This window comes from Nerophis ophidion, linkage group LG12 (genome assembly GCF_033978795.1).
Source record: "Nerophis ophidion isolate RoL-2023_Sa linkage group LG12, RoL_Noph_v1.0, whole genome shotgun sequence".
NCBI lineage: Eukaryota > Metazoa > Chordata > Actinopteri > Syngnathiformes > Syngnathidae > Nerophis > Nerophis ophidion.
In genome coordinates this window covers 12054350-12077827 of record NC_084622.1, presented here as the reverse complement: position 1 = coordinate 12077827, position 23478 = coordinate 12054350, and the positions used below count along the sequence as shown (strand labels likewise).

At 40.8% G+C, this 23478-nt stretch overlaps 1 protein-coding gene across 1 annotated transcript in view; it reads right to left on the bottom strand.

The window, feature by feature from the left end:
• LOC133562964 (uncharacterized) overlaps positions 1-21025 on the bottom strand; it is a 56490-nt gene extending 35465 nt beyond the window's left edge. The window contains exons 1-5 of the mRNA XM_061916817.1: positions 17548-21025; positions 15806-15898; positions 15632-15745; positions 13393-13723; positions 13180-13318 (exon numbers count right to left, since the gene is read on the bottom strand). Of these exons, the coding sequence (XP_061772801.1) occupies positions 13180-13318; positions 13393-13723; positions 15632-15745; positions 15806-15898; positions 17548-17748 (878 nt within the window). The 5' untranslated portion in view covers positions 17749-21025. The remainder of the gene's footprint in view (positions 1-13179; positions 13319-13392; positions 13724-15631; positions 15746-15805; positions 15899-17547) is intronic.
• Positions 21026-23478: the final 2453 nt, after the last annotated feature.

Genomic DNA, 23478 nt, shown 5'->3' with positions numbered 1-23478 from the left:
TAATAGTGTGAGTCTAGTCCATAGAGGATCTAACATAGTAGTGTGAGAGTCCAGTCCATAGTGAATCTAACATAATAGTGTCAGAGTCAGTCCATAGTGGTTCTAACATAATAGTGTGAGAGTCCAGTCCATAGTAGATCTAACATAATAGTGAGAGTCCACTCCATAGTTGATCTAACATAATAGTGTGAGAGTCCGGTCAGTCCATAGTGGATCTAACATAATAGTGTGAGTCCAGTCCATAGTGGATCTAACATAATAGTGTGAGAGTCCAGTCCATAGTGGATCTAACATAATAGTGTGAGAGTCCAGTCCATAGTGGATCTAACATAATAGTGTGAGAGTCCAGTCCATAGTGGATCTAACATAATAGTGTGAGAGTCCAGTCCATAGTGGATCTAACATAATAGTGAGAGTCCAGTCCATAGTGGATCTAACATAATAGTGTTAGAGTCCAGTCCATAGTGGATCTAATATAATAGTGTGAGAGTCTAGTCCATAGTGGATCTAACATAGTAGTGTGAGAGTCCAGTCCAGAGTGAATCTAACGTAATAGTCAGAGTCCAGTCCATAGTGGTTCTAACCTAATAGTGTGAAAGTCTAGTCCATAGTGGATCTAACATAATGGTGTGAGAGTCCAGTCCATAGTGGTTCTAACATAATAGTGTGAGAGTCTAGTCCATAGAGGATCTAACATAGTAGTGTGAGAGTCCAGTCCATAGTGAATCTAACATAATAGTGTCAGAGTCCAGTCCATAGTGGTTCTAACATAATAGTGTGAGAGTCTAGTCCATAGAGGATCTAACATAGTAGTGTGAGAGTCCAGTCCATAGTGAATCTAACATAATAGTGTCAGAGTCCAGTCCATAGTGGTTCTAACATAATAGTGTGAAAGTCTAGTCCATAGTGGATCTAACATAATGGTTTGAGAGTCCAGTCCATAGTGAATCTAACGTAATAGTCAGAGTCCAGTCCATAGTGGTTCTAACATAATATTGTGAGAGTCTAGTCCATAGTGGATCTAACATAGTAGTGTGAGAGTCCAGTCCATAGTGAATCTAACATAATAGTGAGAGTCCAGTCCATAGTGGATCAAACATAATAGTGTGAGAGTCCAGTCCATAGTGGATCTAACATAGTAGTGTGAGAGTCCAGTCCATAGTGATACTAACATAAAAGGGTCAGAGTCCAGTCCATAGTGGTTCTAACATAATAGTGTGAGAGTCCAGTCCATAGTGGATCTAACATAATAGTGTGAGAGTCCAATCCATAGTGAATCTAACGTAATAGTCAGAGTCCAGTCCATAGTGGTTCTAACATAATAGTGTGAGAGTCTAGTCCATAGTGGATCTAACCTAATAGTGTGAGGGTTCAGTCCATAGTGGATCGAACATAATAGCGCGAGAGTCCAGTTCATGGTGGATCCACCATAGTAGTGAGAGTCCAGTCCATAGTGTTTCTAACATAATAGTGTGAGAGTCTAGTCCATAGTGGATCTAACCTAATAGTGTGAGGGTTCAGTCCATAGTGGATCGAACATTATCCGCGAGAGTCCAGTCCATGGTGGATCCACCATAGTAGTGAGAGTCCAGTCCATAGTGGATCTAACATAATAGTGAGAGTCCAGTCCATAGTCGATCTAACATAATAGTGTGTCAGTCCAGTCCATAGTGGATCTAACATAATAGTGTTAGAGTCCAGTCCATAGTGGTTCTAACATAATAATGTGAGAGTCCAGTCCATAGTGGATCGAACATAATAGTGTGAGAGTCCAGTCCATAGTGGATCTAACATAGTAGTGTGAGAGTCCAATCCATAGTGAATCTAACGTAATAGTGTCAGAGTCCAGTCCATAGTGGTTCTAACATAATAGTGTGAGAGTCCAGTCCATAGTGGATCTAACATAGTAGTGTGAGAGTCCAATCCATAGTGAATCTAACGTAATAGTCAGAGTCCAGTCCATAGTGGTTCTAACATAATAGTGTGAGAGTCTAGTCCATAGTGGATCTAACCTAATAGTGTGAGGGTTCAGTCCATAGTGGATCGAACATAATAGTGTGAGAGTCCAGTCCATGTTGGATCCACCATAGTAGTGAGAGTCCAGTCCATAGTGGATCTAACATAATAGTGTGAGAGTCTAGTCCATAGTGGATCTAACATAGTAGTGTGAGAGTCCAGTCCATAGTGAATCTAACATAATAGTGTCAGAGTCCAGTCCATAGTGGTTCTAACATAATAGTGTGAGAGTCCAGTCCATAGTGGATCGAACATAATAGTGTGAGAGTCCAGTCCATAGTGAATCTAACATAATAGTGTCAGAGACCAGTCCATAGTGGTTCTAACATTAATAGTGTGAGAGTCCAGTCCATAGTGGATCTAACATAATAGTGTGAGAGTCCAGTCCATAGTAGATCTAACATAATAGTGTGAGAGTCCAGTCCATAGTGGATCTAACATAATAGTGTGAGAGTCCAGTCCATAGTGGATCTAACATAATAGTGTGAGAGTCCAGTCCATAGTGGATCTAACATAATAGTGTGAGAGTCCAGTCCATAGTGAATCTAACATAATAGTGTGAGAGTCCAGTCCATAGTGGATCTAACATAATAGTGTGAGAGTCCAGTCCATAGTGGATCTAACATAATAGTGTGAGAGTCCAGTCCATAGTGGATCTAACATAATAGTGTGAGAGTCCAGTCCATAGTGGATCTAACATAATAGTGTTAGAGTCCAGTCCATAGTGGATCTAATATAATAGTGTGAGAGTCTAGTTCATAGTGGATCTAACATAGTAGTGTGAGAGTCCAGTCCAGAGTGAATCTAACGTAATAGTCAGAGTCCAGTCCATAGTGGTTCTAACATAAGAGTGTGAGAGTTTAGTCCATAGTGGATCTAACATAATGGTGTGAGAGTCCAGTCCATAGTGAATCTAACGTAATAGTCAGAGTCCAGTCCATAGTGGTTCTAACATAATAGTGTGAGAGTCCAGTCCATAGTGAATCTAACATAGTAGTGTGAGAGTCCAGTCCATAGTGAATCTAACATAATAGTGTCAGAGTCCAGTCCATAGTGGTTCTAACATAATAGTGTGAGAGTCCAGTCCATAGTGGATCGAACATAATAGTGTGAGAGTCCAGTCCATAGTGGTTCTAACATAATAGTGTGAGAGTCCAGTCCATAGTGGATCGAACATAATAGTGTCAGAGTCCAGTCCATAGTGGTTCTAACATAATAGTGTGAGAGTCTAGTCCATAGATGATCTAACATAGTAGTGTGAGAGTCCAGTCCATAGTGAATCTAACATAATAGTGTCAGAGTCCAGTCCATAGTGGTTCTAACATAATAGTGTGAGAGTCCAGTCCATAGTGGATCGAACATAATAGTGTGAGAGTCCAGTCCATAGTGAATCTAACATAATAGTGTCAGAGAGCAGTCCATAGTGGTTCTAACATAATAGTGTGAGAGTCCAGTCCATAGTGGATCTAACATAATAGTGAGAGTCCAGTCCATAGTTGATCTAACATAATAGTGTGAGAGTCCAGTCAGTCCATAGTGGATCTAACATAATAGTGTGAGTCCAGTCCTTAGTGGATCTAACATAATAGTGTGAGAGTCCAGTCCATAGTGGATCTAACATAATAGTGTGAGAGTCCAGTCCATAGTAGATCTAACATAATAGTGTGAGAGTCCAGTCCATAGTGGATCTAACATAATAGTGTGAGAGTCCAGTCCATAGTGGATCTAACATAATAGTGTGAGAGTCCAGTCCATAGTGGATCTAACATAATAGTGTGAGAGTCCAGTCCATAGTGAATCTAACATAATAGTGTGAGAGTCCAGTCCATAGTGGATCCAACATAATAGTGTGAGAGTCCAGTCCAACGTGGATCTAACATAATAGTGTGAGAGTCCAGTCCATAGTGGATCTAACATAATAGTGTGAGAGTCCAGTCCATAGTGGATCTAACATAATAGTGTTAGAGTCCAGTCCATAGTGGATCTAATATAATAGTGTGAGAGTCTAGTCCATAGTGGATCTAACATAGTAGTGTGAGAGTCCAGTCCAGAGTGAATCTAACGTAATAGTCAGAGTCCAGTCCATAGTGGTTCTAACATAAGAGTGTGAGAGTTTAGTCCATAGTGGATCTAACATAATGGTGTGAGAGTCCAGTCCATAGTGAATCTAACGTAATAGTCAGAGTCCAGTCCATAGTGGTTCTAACATAATAGTGTGAGAGTCTAGTCCATAGAGGATCTAACATAGTAGTGTGAGAGTCCATTCCATAGTGAATCTAACATAATAGTGTCAGAGTCCAGTCCATAGTGGTTCTAACATAATAGTGTGAGAGTCCAGTCCATAGTGGATCGAACATAATAGTGTGAGAGTCCAGTCCATAGTGGATCTAACATAGTAGTGTGAGAGTCCAGTCCATAGTGAATCTAACATAATAGTGTCAGAGTCCAGTCCATAGTGGTTCTAACATAATAGTGTGAGAGTCCAGTCCATAGTGGATCGAACATAATAATGTGAGAGTCCAGTCCATAGTGGATCTAACATAATAGTGTGAGAGTCCAGTCCATAGTGGATCTAACATAACAGTGTGAGAGTCCAGTCCATAGTGGATCTAACATAATAGTGTTAGAGTCCAGTCCATAGTGGATCTAACATAATAGCTTGAGAATCTAGTCCATAGTGGATCTAACATAGTAGTGTGAGAGTCCAGTCCAGAGTGAATCTAACGTAATAGTCAGAGTCCAGTCCATAGTGGTTCTAACCTAATAGTGTGAGAGTCTAGTCCATAGTGGATCTAACATAATGGTGTGAGAGTCCAGTCCATAGTGAATCTAACGTAATAGTCAGAGTCCAGTCCATAGTGGTTCTAACATAATAGTGTGAGAGTCTAGTCCATAGAGGATCTAACATAGTAGTGTGAGAGTCCAGTCCATAGTGAATCTAACATAATAGTGTCAGAGTCCAGTCCATAGTGGTTCTAACATAATAGTGTGAGAGTCCAGTCCATAGTGGATCGAACATAATAGTGTGAGAGTCCAGTCCATAGTGGATCTAACATAGTAGGTTGAGAGTCCAGTCCATAGTGAATCTAACATAATAGTGTCAGAGTCCAGTCCATAGTGGTTCTAACATAATAGTGTGAGAGGCCAGTCCATAGTGGATCTAACATAGTAGTGTGAGAGTCCAATCCATAGTGAATCTAACGTAATAGTCAGAGTCCAGTCCATAGTGGTTCTAACATAATAGTGTGAGAGTCTAGTCCATAGTGGATCTAACCTAATAGTGTGAAGGTTCAGTCCATAGTGGATCGAACATAATAGTGTGAGAGTCCAGTCCATGGTGGATCCACCATAGTAGTGAGAGTCCAGTCCATAGTGGATCCAACATAATAGTGAGAGTCCAGTCCATAGTCGATCTAACATAATAGTGTGTGAGTCCAGTCCATAGTGGATCTAACATAATAGTGTTAGAGTCCAGTCCATAGTGGATCTAATATAATAGTGTGAGAGTCTAGTCCATAGTGGATCTAACATAGTAGTGTGAGAGTCCACTCCAGAGTGAATCTAACGTAATAGTCAGAGTCCAGTCCATAGTGGTTCTAACATAATAGTGTGAGAGTCTAGTCCCTAGTGGATCTAACATAATAGTGTGAGAGTCCAGTCCATTGTGAAGCTAACGGAATAGTCAGAGTCCAGTTCATAGTGGTTCTAACATAATAGTGTGAGTCTAGTCCATAGAGGATCTAACATAGTAGTGTGAGAGTCCAGTCCATAGTGAATCTAACATAATAGTGTCAGAGTCCAGTCCATAGTGGTTCTAACCTAATAGTGTGAAAGTCTAGTCCATAGTGGATCTAACATAATGGTGTGAGAGTCCAGTCCATAGTGAATCTAACGTAATAATCAGAGTCCAGTCCATAGTGGTTCTAACATAATAGTGTGAGAGTCTAGTCAATAGAGGATCTAACATAGTAGTGTGAGAGTCCAGTCCATAGTGAATCTAACATAATAGTGTCAGAGTAAAGTCCATAGTGGTTCTAACATAATAGTGTGAAAGTCTAGTCCATAGTGGATCTAACATAATGGTGTGAGAGTCCAGTCCATAGTGAATCTAACGTAATAGTCAGAGTCCAGTCCATAGTGGTTCTAACATAATAGTGTGAGAGTCTAGTCCATAGAGGATCTAACATAGTAGTGTGAGAGTCCAGTCCATAGTGAATCTAACATAATAGTGAGAGTCCAGTCCATAGTGGATCGAACATAATAGTGTGAGAGTCCAGTCCATAGTGGATCTAACATAGTAGTGTGAGAGTCCAGTCCATAGTGATACTACCATAATAGGGTCAGAGTCCAGTCCATAGTGGTTCTAACATAATAGTGTGAGAGTCCAGTCCATAGTGGATCGAACATAATAGTGTGAGAGTCCAGTCCATAGTGGATCTAACATAGTAGTGTGAGAGTCCAGTCCATAGTGAATCTAACATAATAGTGTCAGAGTCCAGTCCATAGTGGTTCTAACATAATAGTGTGAGAGTCCAGTCCATAGTGGATCGAACATAATAATGTGAGAGTCCAGTCCATAGTGAATCTAACATAATAGTGTGAGAGTCCAGTCCATAGTGAATCTAACATAATAGTGTCAGAGTCCTGTCCACAGTGGATCTAACATAATAGTGTGAGTCCAGTCCATAGTGGATCTAACATAATAGTGTGAGAGTCCAGTCCATAGTGGATCTAACATAATAGTGTGAGAGTCCAGTCCATAGTGGATCTAACATAATAGTGTGAGAGTCCAGTCCATAGTGGATCTAACATAACAGTGTGAGAGTCCAGTCCATAGTGGATCTAACATAATAGTGTTAGAGTCCAGTCCATAGTGGATCTAACATAATAGCTTGAGAATCTAGTCCATAGTGGATCTAACATAGTAGTGTGAGAGTCCAGTCCAGAGTGAATCTAACGTAATAGTCAGAGTCCAGTCCATAGTGGTTCTAACCTAATAGTGTGAGAGTCTAGTCCATAGTGGATCTAACATAATGGTGTGAGAGTCCAGTCCATAGTGAATCTAACGTAATAGTCAGAGTCCAGTCCATAGTGGTTCTAACATAATAGTGTGAGAGTCTAGTCCATAGAGGATCTAACATAGTAGTGTGAGAGTCCAGTCCATAGTGAATCTAACATAATAGTGTCAGAGTCCAGTCCATAGTGGTTCTAACATAATAGTGTGAGAGTCCAGTCCATAGTGGATCGAACATAATAGTGTGAGAGTCCAGTCCATAGTGGATCTAACATAGTAGGTTGAGAGTCCAGTCCATAGTGAATCTAACATAATAGTGTCAGAGTCCAGTCCATAGTGGTTCTAACATAATAGTGTGAGAGGCCAGTCCATAGTGGATCTAACATAGTAGTGTGAGAGTCCAATCCATAGTGAATCTAACGTAATAGTCAGAGTCCAGTCCATAGTGGTTCTAACATAATAGTGTGAGAGTCTAGTCCATAGTGGATCTAACCTAATAGTGTGAGGGTTCAGTCCATAGTGGATCGAACATAATAGTGTGAGAGTCCAGTCCATGGTGGATCCACCATAGTAGTGAGAGTCCAGTCCATAGTGGATCCAACATAATAGTGAGAGTCCAGTCCATAGTCGATCTAACATAATAGTGTGTGAGTCCAGTCCATAGTGGATCTAACATAATAGTGTTAGAGTCCAGTCCATAGTGGATCTAATATAATAGTGTGAGAGTCTAGTCCATAGTGGATCTAACATAGTAGTGTGAGAGTCCACTCCAGAGTGAATCTAACGTAATAGTCAGAGTCCAGTCCATAGTGGTTCTAACATAATAGTGTGAGAGTCTAGTCCCTAGTGGATCTAACATAATAGTGTGAGAGTCCAGTCCATTGTGAAGCTAACGGAATAGTCAGAGTCCAGTTCATAGTGGTTCTAACATAATAGTGTGAGTCTAGTCCATAGAGGATCTAACATAGTAGTGTGAGAGTCCAGTCCATAGTGAATCTAACATAATAGTGTCAGAGTCCAGTCCATAGTGGTTCTAACCTAATAGTGTGAAAGTCTAGTCCATAGTGGATCTAACATAATGGTGTGAGAGTCCAGTCCATAGTGAATCTAACGTAATAATCAGAGTCCAGTCCATAGTGGTTCTAACATAATAGTGTGAGAGTCTAGTCAATAGAGGATCTAACATAGTAGTGTGAGAGTCCAGTCCATAGTGAATCTAACATAATAGTGTCAGAGTAAAGTCCATAGTGGTTCTAACATAATAGTGTGAAAGTCTAGTCCATAGTGGATCTAACATAATGGTGTGAGAGTCCAGTCCATAGTGAATCTAACGTAATAGTCAGAGTCCAGTCCATAGTGGTTCTAACATAATAGTGTGAGAGTCTAGTCCATAGAGGATCTAACATAGTAGTGTGAGAGTCCAGTCCATAGTGAATCTAACATAATAGTGAGAGTCCAGTCCATAGTGGATCGAACATAATAGTGTGAGAGTCCAGTCCATAGTGGATCTAACATAGTAGTGTGAGAGTCCAGTCCATAGTGATACTACCATAATAGGGTCAGAGTCCAGTCCATAGTGGATCTAACATAATAGTGTGAGAGTCCAGTCCATAGTGGATCTAACATAATAGTGTGAGAGTCCAATCCATAGTGAATCTAACGTAATAGTCAGAGTCCAGTCCATAGTGTTTCTAACATAATAGTGTGAGGGTTCAGTCCATAGTGGATCGAACATAATAGCGCGAGAGTCCAGTCCATGGTGGATCCACCATAGTAGTGAGAGTCCAGTCCATAGTGGATCTAACATAATAGTGAGAGTCCAGTCCATAGTCGATCTAACATAATAGTGTGTCAGTCCAGTCCATAGTGGATCTAACATAATAGTGTTAGAGTCCAGTCCATAGTGGTTCTAACATAATAGTGTGAGAGTCCAGTCCATAGTGGATCGAACATAATAGTGTGAGAGTCCAGTCCATAGTGGATCTAACATAGTAGTGTGAGAGTCCAATCCATAGTGAATCTAACGTAATAGTGTCAGAGTCCAGTCCATAGTGGTTCTAACATAATAGTGTGAGAGTCCAGTCCATAGTGGATCTAACATAGTAGTGTGAGAGTCCAATCCATAGTGAATCTAACGTAATAGTCAGAGTCCAGTCCATAGTGGTTCTAACATAATAGTGTGAGAGTCTAGTCCATAGTGGATCTAACCTAATAGTGTGAGGGTTCAGTCCATAGTGGATCGAACATAATAGTGTGAGAGTCCAGTCCATGTTGGATCCACCATAGTAGTGAGAGTCCAGTCCATAGTGGATCTAACATAATAGTGAGAGTCCAGTCCATAGTCGATCTAACATAATAGTGTGTGAGTCCAGTCCATAGTGGATCTAACATAATAGTGTTAGAGTCCAGTCCATAGTGGATCTAATATAATAGTGTGAGAGTCTAGTCCATAGTGGATCTAACATAGTAGTGTGAGAGTCCACTCCAGAGTGAATCTAACGTAATAGTCAGAGTCCAGTCCATAGTGGTTCTAACATAATAGTGTGAGAGTCTAGTCCATAGTGGATCTAACATAATAGTGTGAGAGTCCAGTCCATTGTGAAGCTAACGGAATAGTCAGAGTCCAGTTCATAGTGGTTCTAACATAATAGTGTGAGTCTAGTCCATAGAGGATCTAACATAGTAGTGTGAGAGTCCAGTCCATAGTGAATCTAACATAATAGTGTCAGAGTCCAGTCCATAGTGGTTCTAACATAATAGTGTGAGAGTCCGGTCAGTCCATAGTGGATCTAACATAATAGTGAGAGTCCAGTCCATAGTTGATCTAACATAATAGTGTGAGAGTCCGGTCAGTCCATAGTGGATCTAACATAATAGTGTGAGTCCAGTCCATAGTGGATCTAACATAATAGTGTGAGAGTCCAGTCCATAGTGGATCTAACATAATAGTGTGAGAGTCCAGTCCATAGTGGATCTAACGTAATAGTGTGAGAGTCCAGTCCATAGTGGTTCTAACCTAATAGTGTGAAAGTCTAGTCCATAGTGGATCTAACATAATGGTGTGAGAGTCCAGTCCATAGTGAATCTAACGTAATAGTCAGAGTCCAGTCCATAGTGGTTCTAACATAATAGTGTGAGAGTCTAGTCCATAGAGGATCTAACATAGTAGTGTGAGAGTCCAGTCCATAGTGAATCTAACATAATAGTGTCAGAGTCCAGTCCATAGTGGTTCTAACATAATAGTGTGAGAGTCTAGTCCATAGAGGATCTAACATAGTAGTGTGAGAGTCCAGTCCATAGTGAATCTAACATAATAGTGTCAGAGTCCAGTCCATAGTGGTTCTAACATAATAGTGTGAAAGTCTAGTCCATAGTGGATCTAACATAATGGTGTGAGAGTCCAGTCCATAGTGAATCTAACGTAATAGTCAGAGTCCAGTCCATAGTGGTTCTAACATAATAGTGTGAGAGTCTAGTCCATAGAGGATCTAACATAGTAGTGTGAGAGTCCAGTCCATAGTGAATCTAACATAATAGTGAGAGTCCAGTCCATAGTGGATCGAACATAATAGTGTGAGAGTCCAGTCCATAGTGGATCTAACATAGTAGTGTGAGAGTCCAGTCCATAGTGATACTAACATAAAAGGGTCAGAGTCCAGTCCATAGTGGTTCTAACATAATAGTGTGAGAGTCCAGTCCATAGTGGATCTTACATAATAGTGTGAGAGTCCAATCCATAGTGAATCTAACGTAATAGTCAGAGTCCAGTCCATAGTGGTTCTAACATAATAGTGTGAGAGTCTAGTCCATAGTGGATCTAACCTAATAGTGTGAGGGTTCAGTCCATAGTGGATCGAACATAATAGCGCGAGAGTCCAGTCCATGGTGGATCCACCATAGTAGTGAGAGTCCAGTCCATAGTGGATCCAACATAATAGTGAGAGTCCAGTCCATAGTCGATCTAACATAATAGTGTGTCAGTCCAGTCCATAGTGGATCTGACATAATAGTGTTAGAGTCCAGTCCATAGTGGATCTAACATAATAGTGTTAGAGTCCAGTCCATAGTGGATCTAATATAATAGTGTGAGAGTCTAGTCCATAGTGGATCTAACATAGTAGTGTGAGAGTCCAGTCCATAGTGGTTCTAACATAATAGTGTGAGAGTCTAGTCCATAGTGGATCTAACATAATAGTGTGAGAGTCCAGTCCATTGTGAAGCTAACGGAATAGTCAGAGTCCAGTCCATAGTGGTTCTAACATAATAGTGTGAGTCTAGTCCATAGAGGATCTAACATAGTAGTGTGAGAGTCCAGTCCATAGTGAATCTACATAATAGTGTCAGAGTCCAGTCCATAGTGGTTCTAACATAATAGTGTGAGAGTCCAGTCCATAGTGGATTGAACATAATAGTGTGAGAGTCCAGTCCATGGTGGATCTAACATAATAGTGTGAGAGTCCAGTCCATAGTAGATCTAACATAATAGTGAGAGAGACCAGTCCATAGTGGATCTAACATAATAGTGTGACAGTCCAGTCCGTAGTGGATCTAACATAATGGTGAGAGTCCAGTCCATAGTGGATCTAACATAATAGTGAGAGAGACCAGTCCATAGTGGATCCAACATAATAGTGAGAGTCACATGATAGTGTGACAGGCCAGTCCATAGTGGATCTAACATAATAGTGAGAGTCCAGTCCCTTTTATGGTAATTTCTTTGGATTTAGCATTTTTCCATCATTGAGTATAAGATGTTGTATCCTCTGTGCACGTACACAAGTTAATTAGTGAATAGTAATAACCATTAGTATAAATAATTACAATTTATTCATAAATATAAAAGTTGATTGTTGCAATTTATTTATCTATTTTGCTCCATAAAACTTACCATATTTAAATAATATTACTTTCTTATGGAAAATAAAAAAAATATTCACACATTATGATATTTTTTCTGGTAATATTCTTAGTTTTATTCTCAAACAAATTAAACTGAGTATTATTACTGTTTTTTTTTTAAAAAAATAAATGTGATTGTTTTAATATTGATTTTTTTTCTATTGCTCCATAAAACTGACTATATTTGTATATTACTACTGTTTTTTGTCTTATGAAAAATACAACATTATTCTCACAACATTATGATGATTTTTTCTAGAAATACTCTTATTTATTTCTTAAACAAATTATGGGGACGGCAACCTGAGGGTTCCTGGTTCAATCCCCACCTTCTACCATCCTAGTAACGTCCGTTGTGTCCTTGGGCAAGACACGTCACCCTTGCTCCTGATGGGTCCTGGTGAGCGCCTTGCATGGCAGCTCCCACCATCAGTCTGTGAATGTGTGTGTGAATGGGTGAATGTGGAAATAGTGTCAAAGCGCTTTGAATACCTTTAAAAAAAAAAAAAAAGGTAGAAAACCGCTATACAAGTATAACCCATTTACCATAAAATGTATATATTTTTTCCTATAAAAACACAACTTTATTCTTGTAACATTATGATGATATTTTAAATCAATTTAGTATTTTTCTTCATAAAAATTTATCTTTATTGACCTGTTATTGCTATTTTTACTTTTTCCAGCAACATCATGATTCTTTTTATCATGATTTTAGTATATTTTTCACTATAACATCTGACCTTGCTCTTGTAATATTATTATTTTTCCCTTGTAGTATTTTATTATTTTTCTATTAATATCACAACATTTTTTTTCATGGAATTTGACTTAAAAAAAAAAAATTCTCATAAAATTAGACGATGCTTAAAGAATGTTAGTTTTTTTCCTCAAAAAACTATGGTTCTTTTTATAGAATTAAAAAAAAAAAGTGCATACAAAACTGACTTTCCTCCCAAAATATTATTGCTTTTAACATGTTATGGGATTACCAAATTATGATTTTTAAAAAAATATTTTCTCAAAATATTTTATCATATAAATTTGATATTATTCACACATTTGTTTTCTTATTTAAAAACATTTGATTCCAGTGACATTAAAATTCCTATCCTAATATTTCTCCAGTTTCATCATTAAAATATGACTTCACCATTTTTTTTCCAGTTAAAATATTTAATAATTTTTTATAACTTCTCACACAAATAGGATGCAACGCCCCAACACCAGCCCCCCCTGAAGAAAGCCACCTGTATATTCTGAATGCTCCTGGCAGTTCAGCCAATCGGAGCACGTCGTCGTCCTCCAACGCCTCCTCCGCAAGATCCCCGAGCCGAACTTCTTCTTCGCGCCGTTGCCATGGCGACAGAGCCTCCCACACGTCCGCGTCTGTGACATCACAACACAAGACAGTCAAATGGTAAAAAAAACAAACAAACACCCAAAACACGTTTTGCCCTCACTGTGGTGTTCCTGCAGCATGTCAGCGTAAAGCAAACGAGCGATGACGTCATACTTTACGTCCGTCAAGCGGAGGACATCCGACGCGGACATACAGCCCCAGGCTTGACCTCTGACCCCTGTGCTGTGACGTTGCCTGGGAGAGGCCAGCATGCCACGCACACCCTCAGTCACCAATCTGAACACATTGCAATTTAAAAGGACTAAGCATGGATTTAGGTATGTCACAAATGTCATATTTGCAGGATCAGACTTAGCCCAGCTGTGTCTGGCTGCCTTGCGGAGACTTCTCTCACTGCACAGTTGCTCCTCTTCCTCCACCCTGGTCTTCCCCTGCACGTTGAAGAACATTCTACCAACTCCGTTTCCATATGAGTTGGGAAATTGTGTTAAATGTAAATATAAACAAAATACAATGATTTGTAAAACATTTTCAACCCATATTCAGTTGAATCTGCTACAAAGACAACATATTTGATGTTCAATTTTTTGTTGTTGCAAATAATCATTAACTTTAGAATTTGATGCCAGCAACACGTGACAAAGAAGTTGGGAAAGGTGGCAATAAATACTGATAAAGTTGAGAAATGCTCATCAAAACACTTATTTGGAACATCCCACAGGTGTGCGGGCTAATTGGGAACAGGTGGGTGCCATGATTGGGTATAAAAACAGCTTCCCAAAAAATGCTCAGTCTTTCACAAGAAAGGATGGAGCGAGGTACACCCCTTTGTCCACAACTGCGTGAGCAAATAGTCGAACAGTTTAAGAACAACGTTTCTCAAAGTGCAATTGCAAGACATTTAGGAATTTCAACATCTACGGTCCATCATATCAAAAGGTTCAGAGAATGTGGAGAAATCACTCCATGTAAGCGGCACAGCCGGAAACCATCATTGAATGACCGTGACCTTCGATCCCTCAGACGGCACTGTATCAAAAACCGACATCAATCTCTAAAGGATATCACCACATGGGCCCAGGAACACTTCAAAAAACCACTGTCACTAAATACAGTTCGTCGCTACATCTGTAAGTGCAAGTTAAAACTCTACTATACAAAGCGAAAGCCGTTTACCAACAACATCCAGAAACGACGCCGGCTTCTCTGGGCCCGAGATCATCTAAGAGGGACTGATAAAAAGTGTTCTGTGGTATGACGAGTCCACATGTGAAGTGAAGTGAAGTGAATTATATTTATATAGTGCTTTTCTCTAGTGACTCAAAGCGCTGTACATAGTGAAACCCAATATCTAAGTTACATTTAAACCAGTGTGTGTGGCACTGGGAGCAGGTGGGTAAAGTGCCTTGCCCAAGGACACAACGGCAGTGACTAGGATGGTGGAAGCGGGAATCGAACCTGCAACCCTCAAGTTGTTGGCACGGCCACTCTACCAACCGAGCTATGCCGCCCCAAATGTCAAATTATTTTTTGAAATATTCGACACTGTGTCAACCGGACCAAAGGGGAAGCGAACCATCCAGACTGTTATCGGCGCAAAGTTCAAAAGCCAGCATCTGTGATGGTACGGGGGTGCGTTAGTGCCCAGGGCATGGGTAACTTACACATCTGTGAAGGCACCATTAATGCTGAAAGGTACATACAGGTTTTGGAACAACATATGCTACCATCTAAGCGCCGTCTTTTTCATGGACGCCCCTGCTTATTTCAGCAAGACAATGCCAAGCCACATTCAGCACGTTTTACAACAGCGTGGCTTCGTTAAAAAAGAGTGCGGGTACTTTCCTGGCCCGCCTCCAGTCCAGACCTGTCTCCCATTGAAAATGTGTGGCGCATTATGAAACGTAAAATACGACAGCGGAAACCCCGGACTGTTGAACGACTGAAGCTCTACATAAAACATGACTGAGAAAGAATTCCACTTTCAAAGCTTCAACAATTAGTTTCTTCAGTTCCCAAACGTTTATTGAGTGTTGTTAAAAGAAAAGGTGATGTAACACAGTGGTGAACATGCCCTTTCCCAACTACTTTGGCACGTGTTGCAGCCATGAAATTCTAAGTTAATTATTATTTGCAAAAAAAAAAACAAGGTTTATGAGTTTTAACATCAAATATCTTGTCTTCGTAGTGCATTCAACTGAATATGGGTTGAAAAGGATTTGCAAATCATTGTATTCTGTTTATATTTACATCTAACACAATTTCCCCATTCATATGGAAACGGGGTTTGTACTCAGTAAAGTGCGTGTCAGGTAAAGCACATTTATAGCATTTGTTACCGGAGTGCTGCTGGTGTGACCCCAGCAGGACGTGTTGGAGCTTGGGTGAGGACACGTCGCTGCGTGGGAGTTGACATGTTGTCCGGCATTGAGCAGCTGACCTTCCCAGTACAACTGGAGACATTTCTATATTAGTCCTTTTTAAATATTGTCAGTGAAGTTGTCGCATATTACCTTTTCTTTCCTCTCCTTTGCGGTCTTCATTTCGGTGATGACGTCCAGAAGGTGTTCACCAACGCACGACCACTGACTGTCTCCTTCTCTAACCTGATAGATGCGGTCAGCACTTTCAATATTTCACCTTCAATTTGAGTTCATTTGCAACATGCATGCAATCAACATGATACATCACAGTTAGAGATGTCAAAACAGCGGCTTTGAATTTGGGACATGCTCTCCCTGAGAGAGCATGAGGAGGTTGAGGCGGGAGGGTAGTGTACAGTGTAGCGTCCCGGAAGAGTTAGTGCTGCAATGGGTTCTGGGTATTCGTTCTGTTGTGTTTATGTTGCGTTACGGTGCGGATGTGTTTGTCATTCTTGTTTGGTGTGGGTTCACAGTGTGGCGCATACCGTATTTCCTTGAATTGCCGCCGGGTATATAGTATGCGCCTGCCTAGAATTACTGCCGGATCAAACTCATTTCGCAAAATAATATTTTTAGTAGCGCATGTCTAGAATTTCTGCCGGGTCAAACTCGTTTCGCCAAATTAGCATATGCCTAGTATTTCCGCCGGGTCAAACTCGTCACGTCACGAGTGACACTTCCCCTGTCATCATTTTCAAAATGGAGGTGGCTGATTTCAATCATTTGAAATCGCATGAAGGGAAGAAGATTAAGAGCTATTCAGTAGGATTTAAGGTCCAAGCTTTTGAATATGCTAAAAAGAACAGTAAGCGGCTATGTTTTATAAATATACCGTAGCTGTGTGTGTCAAATATGAGTCATTAAATGACTCCCGTACCAAAATGGATACACAAAATGGTACACTTCAACTGTGAGAGACAGAAAGTGGAAAAAAAAATCCAGGAATTCACATTGTAGGAATTTTAAATAATTTATTTGTAAATTATGGTGGAAAAAAAGTATTATGTCAACCATTCAAAGCTTAACACGGATCAATCGTCCTGTCCCCTTAGCAGAAACACGGCCCCAAAGCATGATGTTTACACCCCCATGCTTCACAGTAGGTATGGTGTTCTTGGGATGCAACTCAGTATTCTTCTTCCTCCAAACACGACGAGTTGAGTTTATACCAAAATGGATACATGGATGATACAGCAGAGGATTGGGAGAATGTCATGTGGTCAGATGAAACCAAAATAGAATTTTGGTTTCATGACATTCTCCCAATCCTCTGCTGTATCATCCATGTATCCATTTTGGTATAAACTCAACTCGTCGTGTTTGGAGGAAGAAGAATACTGAGTTGCATCCCAAGAACACCATAACTACTGTGAAGCATGGGGGTGGAAACATCATGCTTTGGGGCTGTTTTTCTGCTAAGGGGACAGGACGATTGATCCGTGTTAAGGAAAGAATGAATGGGGCCATGTATCGTGAGATTTTGAGCCAAAACCTCCTTCCATCAGTGAGAGCTTTGAATGGTTGACCAAATACTTATTTTCCACCATAATTTACAAATAAATTCTTTAAAATTCCTACAATGTGAATTCCTGGATTTGTTTTTCACATTCTGTCTCTCACAGTTGAAGTGTACCTATGATGAAAATTACAGACCTCTGTCATCATTTTAAGTGGGAGAACTTGCACAATCGGTGGCTGACTAAATACTTTTTTGCCCCACTGTATATATAAACAGCCGGGCCCCCGGCCAAATTATTTTAACCCAATGCGGCCCCCGGGTCAAAAAGTTTGGGGACCCCTGATTTAAAATGACTTCTTTCCAAAGTTATTACCTTCTTCATGGCCACGTGTACTTCTTCCATGCTGCAGAACTCATGGAAAACATTTGTGTAGAGACGACTCACATCCTCAGAGGAGAGTCTTGTGGACTGGACCAGAGCACACCTGCAGCCCTGAAACATCCACAAATACAAACACACCGACACACACCAAGCATCAACGACACGGAATAAACAAACACAGCCACCCAACATTTTACCTGCTCCATGGTTTTGCCGCCTGTGAGGCAATAAATTATACAGGTTGTTGCTATGGTTACTGCAGCGTCAGGATCAGGTGACTATCGGGGTAAAAGGGGACATGTGCCACAAAGCAGGTGGAAGAGAAAGCAGCCAGAATGATTAGTACGAGCGTCATTTATTCAAAGGAGTACCTGAGATAATGTGCCTCACAGTCAGACGATGCACAGTGCCTGAAACACGAACCATATTGCTAATACAGTACTTTGTAAGGAAAAGCTTTCTTTATTTTTCTCAAGCCGCTGCCTTACACTTGTGTTACAAAAAATAAAAATAAAAACACTGAAAAAATGAATCCTGTTCTATAAATATTGAGTCAATATGTGGAACATCTTGAGGTTCCATCAGCAGGGATTCTCAGAGTGTGCTAAGTGTATGTGGTACCAATATTCCAAGACAGTGTAACCGTTCAAACGGTGTGTAATGTTACACTGGCCAAAATTTTACATCCATCCATCCATTTTCTACCGCTTGTCCCTTTTTTGTGGTTGCTGGAAGCCTCAACATTTTACATATACTTGTTAAATAAAACCTCTGTCTGGGGTTTTAATGACTTTTTAGGCCTACTACGCTACTGTATTTATTTTAGTCATTATATCCCAGTGCCACCCACACTGGTTTAAATGTAACTTAGATATTGGGTTTCACTATGTAAAGCGCTTTGAGTCACTAGAGAAAAGCGCTATATAAATATAATTCAATTCAATTCAATTATGTGACTGCGTAGGTTCCCTCCGGGTACTCGGGCTTCTACCCACCTCCAAACACTAAATTGGCTCAATCAATCAATCAATGTTTATTTATATAGCCCTAAATCACAAGTGTCTCAAAGGGCTGCACAAGTCACAATGACATCCTTGGTTCAGATCCCACATAAGGGCAACTAAAAACTCACAAACCAGTGGGATGTCAATGAGAATGACTATGAGAAACCTTGGAGAGGACCGTAGATTTGGGTGACTCTCCCCCCGCCCCCTCTCTAAGGGAGACCAGATGCAATGGATGTCGAGTGGATCTAGCATAATACTGTCAAAGTCCAGTCCATAGTGGATCTAATATAATAGTGTGAGGGTCCAGTCCATAGTGGATGTAACATAATAGTGTGAGAGTCCAGTCCATAGTGGTTCTAACATAATAGTGAGAGTCCAGTCCATAGTGGATCTAACATAATAGTGAGAGTCCAGTCCATAGTGGATCTAACATAATAGTGAGAGTCCAGTCCATAGTGGATCTAACATAATAGTGAGAGTCCAGTCCATAGTGGATCTAACTGAATAGTGTGAGAGTCCAGTCCGTAGTGGATCTAACATAATAGTGTGAGAGTCCAGTCCATAGTGGATCTAACATAGTGTGAGAGTCCAGTCCATAGTGGATCTAACATAATAGTGTGAGAGTCCAGTCCATAGTGGATCTAACATAATAGTGTGAGAGTCCAGTCCATAGTGGATCTAACATAATAGTGAGAGTCCAGTCCATAGTGGATCTAACATAATAGTGAGAGTCCAGTCCATAGTGGATCTAACATAATAGTGTGAGAGTCCAGTCCATAGTGGATCTAACATAATAGTGTGAGAGTCCAGTCCATAGTGGATCTAACATAATAGTGTGAGAGTCCAGTCCATAGTGGATCTAACATAATAGTGAGAGTCCAGTCCATAGTGGATCTAACATAATAGTGAGAGTCCAGTCCATAGTGGATCTAACTGAATAGTGTGAGAGTCCAGTCCGTAGTGGATCTAACATAATAGTGTGAGAGTCCAGTCCATAGTGGATCTAACATAGTGTGAGAGTCCAGTCCATAGTGGATCTAACATAATAGTGTGAGAGTCCAGTCCATAGTGGATCTAACATAATAGTGTGAGAGTCCAGTCCATAGTGGATCTAACATAATAGTGAGAGTCCAGTCCACAGTGGATCTAACATAATAGTGAGAGTCCAGTCCATAGTGGATCTAACATAATAGTGTGAGAGTCCAGTCCATAGTGGATCTAACATAATAGTGTGAGAGTCCAGTCCATAGTGGATCTAACATAATAGTGTGAGAGTCCAGTCCATAGTGGATCTAACATAATAGTGTGAGAGTCCAGTCCATAGTGGATCTAACATAATAGTGTGAGAGTCCAGTCCATAGTGGATCTAACATAATAGTGTGAGAGTCCAGTCCATAGTGGATCTAACATAATAGTGTGAGAGTCCAGTCCATAGTGGATCTAACAGACTAGTAAGAGTCCAGTTCATAGTGGGGACAGCAGGAGACCATCCCGAGCGAAGACGGGTTAGCTGCACAGAGATGTCCCCAACCGATTAACAGGTGAGCGGTCCACCCTGGGTCCTGACTCTGGACAGCCAGCACTTCATCCATGGCCACCGGACCTGTGGCCCCCCTTCCACAAGGGAGAGGGGGGCAGAGCAGAAAAGAAAAGAAACGGCAGGTCAACTGGTCTAAAAAGGGGGTCTATTTAAAGGCTAGAGTATACAAATGAGTTTTAAGATGGGACTTAAAAGCTTCTACTGAGGTAGCATCTCTAACTGTTATCTGTAGAACATTCCAGAGTACTGGAGCCCCAATAAAAAATGCTCTTTAGCCTGCAGCCTTTTTTTGGGCTCTGGGAATCACTAATAATAATAATCTGCGTTCTTTGAAGGCAGATTTCTTGCCGGGACATATGGTACAATACAATCAGCAAGATAGGATGGAGCTAGACCGTGTAGTATTTTATACCTAAGTAATAAAACCTTAGTCACATCTTAAGTGCACAGTAGAGATGCGCGGTTTGCGGTCTCATCCGCGGGTCGGGCGGGTGACATGACGAAAAAATAGATTTTAATTAGATTTGGGCGGGTGGCGGTTGAACCATCCGGAAATATTTGATATACATGGTTCTGGGATCGGCATCCTTTGCCATTCAAAGAGCCATTTAAGAACCCTGTCACAAAGCGAAGAAGACAATGGGAGACGCACTATAAGGACTGCCGGTAGTCACCCTGATAATAAGTATTAGGGCGTGCTATGAAGCCATTGACTTTGTCGCCTTCTACAACATGTATGATCTGCTTGTCAGTCTTGCAACATGTTGTGTGTGGCTTCCGCGGCAACACGCACACGACTGCAAGGCGTACTGGGTGACAGAGTACACTAATGGTTGTGATGGAAACAATTTTAACACTCTTAGTAATATGCGCCACGCTGTGAAGCCACACCAAACAAGATTGACAAACACATTTCGGGAGAACATCCTCACAGTAACACAACATAAACGCAACACAACAAATACCCAGAATCCTTTGGATCCATGACACTACCTGACTATTTTATACACCCTGCTAGCAGCAAACCCCGCCCTGCGTCGGTAAGGTGGGCGGGGTTGGGGGTGCGGGGGTGTAAAATATATTCAGGAAGTGTCACGGATACAAAGGATTCTGGGTATTTGTTGTGTTGCGTTTATGTTGTGTTACTGTGAGGATGTTCTACCGAAATGGGTTTGTCAATCTTGTTTGGTGTGCATTCACAGCGTGGCGCATTTTAGTAAGTGTTAAAGTTGTTTATATCACAACCATCAGTGTACTCTGTGTCACCCAGTATGCCTTTCAATCTTGTACGTGTGATTGCAGAAGCTGCACACAACATGTTGCCGGACTAACAATTGGTTTGTACATGTTGTTGAAGGTGTCAAAGGCAATGGCTTCACAGCACGCCCATATTCTTGTCATCAGGATGAACGTCATTGGATATTCGCGAGAACGTTAGCGGCTCCCATTGTCTTCATTACTCCGTGAAACAGGTTTAAATAGCTCTGTGAGTGGTAAAGGTGGCCGACCTCTGATGTATTTCAGTGGGCGGGTGGCGGGCGGTTTCGGTTCTGATAAAATGTTGGTTCGGGTGAACGGCGGGTGGATGACGACTTTGGTGATGCGGTTGCGGATGATATATAGGTATATATGTATACAAAGGTATATACACTATAGGCGTAATATGATCAAACTTTCCTGTTCTTGTCAAATGTCTAGCAGCCGCATTTTGTACCAACTGTAACCTTTTAATGCTAAACATAGGGAGACATGAAAATAATATGTTACAGTAATGGAGACAAGACGTAACGAACGCATAAATACTGGCTCTAGTATGTGAATGTTGTCTGTATGCTTTGGCCCTGCGAGCAGGGGGCGACTTGTCCAGGGTGTACCCCGACTTCCGCCCGAATGCAGCTCGGATAGGCTCCAGCCGCCCCGAGAGGGACAAACGGTATCACATGGATGGATGGATGGTGGCAAGTGTTTTCTGAGGTGGTACTTGGTGAAAAACGTTTGAGAACCACTACCATACAGTAAATGCTGAAATATGCTCTCGCATCACATAGCCAGATTGCTACGCCCCCTCCGACTGACCTTTTAAATTCTAGCTTCCTGTCAGCGGCAAGGGGGACTGCAGGGGCGTAATTGCTCAGCTTTTTTTTTTTTTTTTTACATCATTTCAATACCGGTTTCGGAGCAATGTGCATTAAGCCTTAGGCCGTAAGACTCTTGAACGCATCATAATAATCTCCTCAATTCCCCCCAAAAATGGATTAATTTTCTGGAATATAAAAACAATATAACATACATCCATAAACCTGGATGCATATGCAAATGTGCAATATATTTATCTGTACAGTAATCTATATCTGCACCTTATTGATTTTTTATCCTCCACTACCATGAGCTAATGCAACAAAATGTTGTTCTTATCTGTACTGTAAAGTTCAAATTTGAATGACAATAAAAAGGAAATCTAAGTATTTGTTCCAGCTCCAACTACAATGTGGATGTCGCTTCAGTCGCCATTGTTTACTACAACTACTACTACTACACACGGGAAGCTAGTAGCTAGTCGACAATAGCTGTGGTTGCTCACATTTCAGAGTTGTGTATAAAAGAGAGTATGGGCAACCAAACAACAGGCGCCATGACTACTACCAAGGACGTGTGTGGCTGTGCTAGGATGCATGCCATTACTGTCATTTTGACATATTTTTTTCTGAAAAAATTAACCAAAATAATTTGTCTGTCGATGGTTTCAATTAGACTTACAATAAAACATTACAAAACAGTTGGCTTTTGCTGTTCCTAAAATACGTACAGTGGGGCAAAAAAGTATTTAGCCAGTCACCGATTGTGCAAGTTCTCCCACTTAAAATGTTGACAGAGGTCTGTAATTTTCATCATAGGTACACTTCAACTGTGAGAGACAGAATGTGAAACAAAATTCCAGGAATTCACATTGTAGGAATTTTAAAGATTTGTAAATTATGGTGGAAAATAAGTATTTGGTCAACCATTCAAAGCTCTCACTGATGGAAGGAGGTTTTGGCTCAAAATGTCACGATACATGGCCCCATTCATTCTTTCCTTAACACAGATCAATCGTCCTGTCCCCTTAGCAGAAAAACAGCCCCAAAGCATGATGTTTCCACCCCCATGCTTCACAGTAGGTGTGGTGTTCTTGGGATGCAACTCAGTGTTCTTCTTCCTCCAAACACGACGAGTTGAGTTTGTACCAAAAAGTTCTATTTTGGTTTCTTCTGACCACATGAGATTCTCCCAATCCTCTGCTGTATCATCCATGTATCCATTTTGGTATAAACTCAACTCGTTGTGTTTGGAGGAAGAAGAATACTGAGTTGCATCCCAAGAACACCATACCTACTG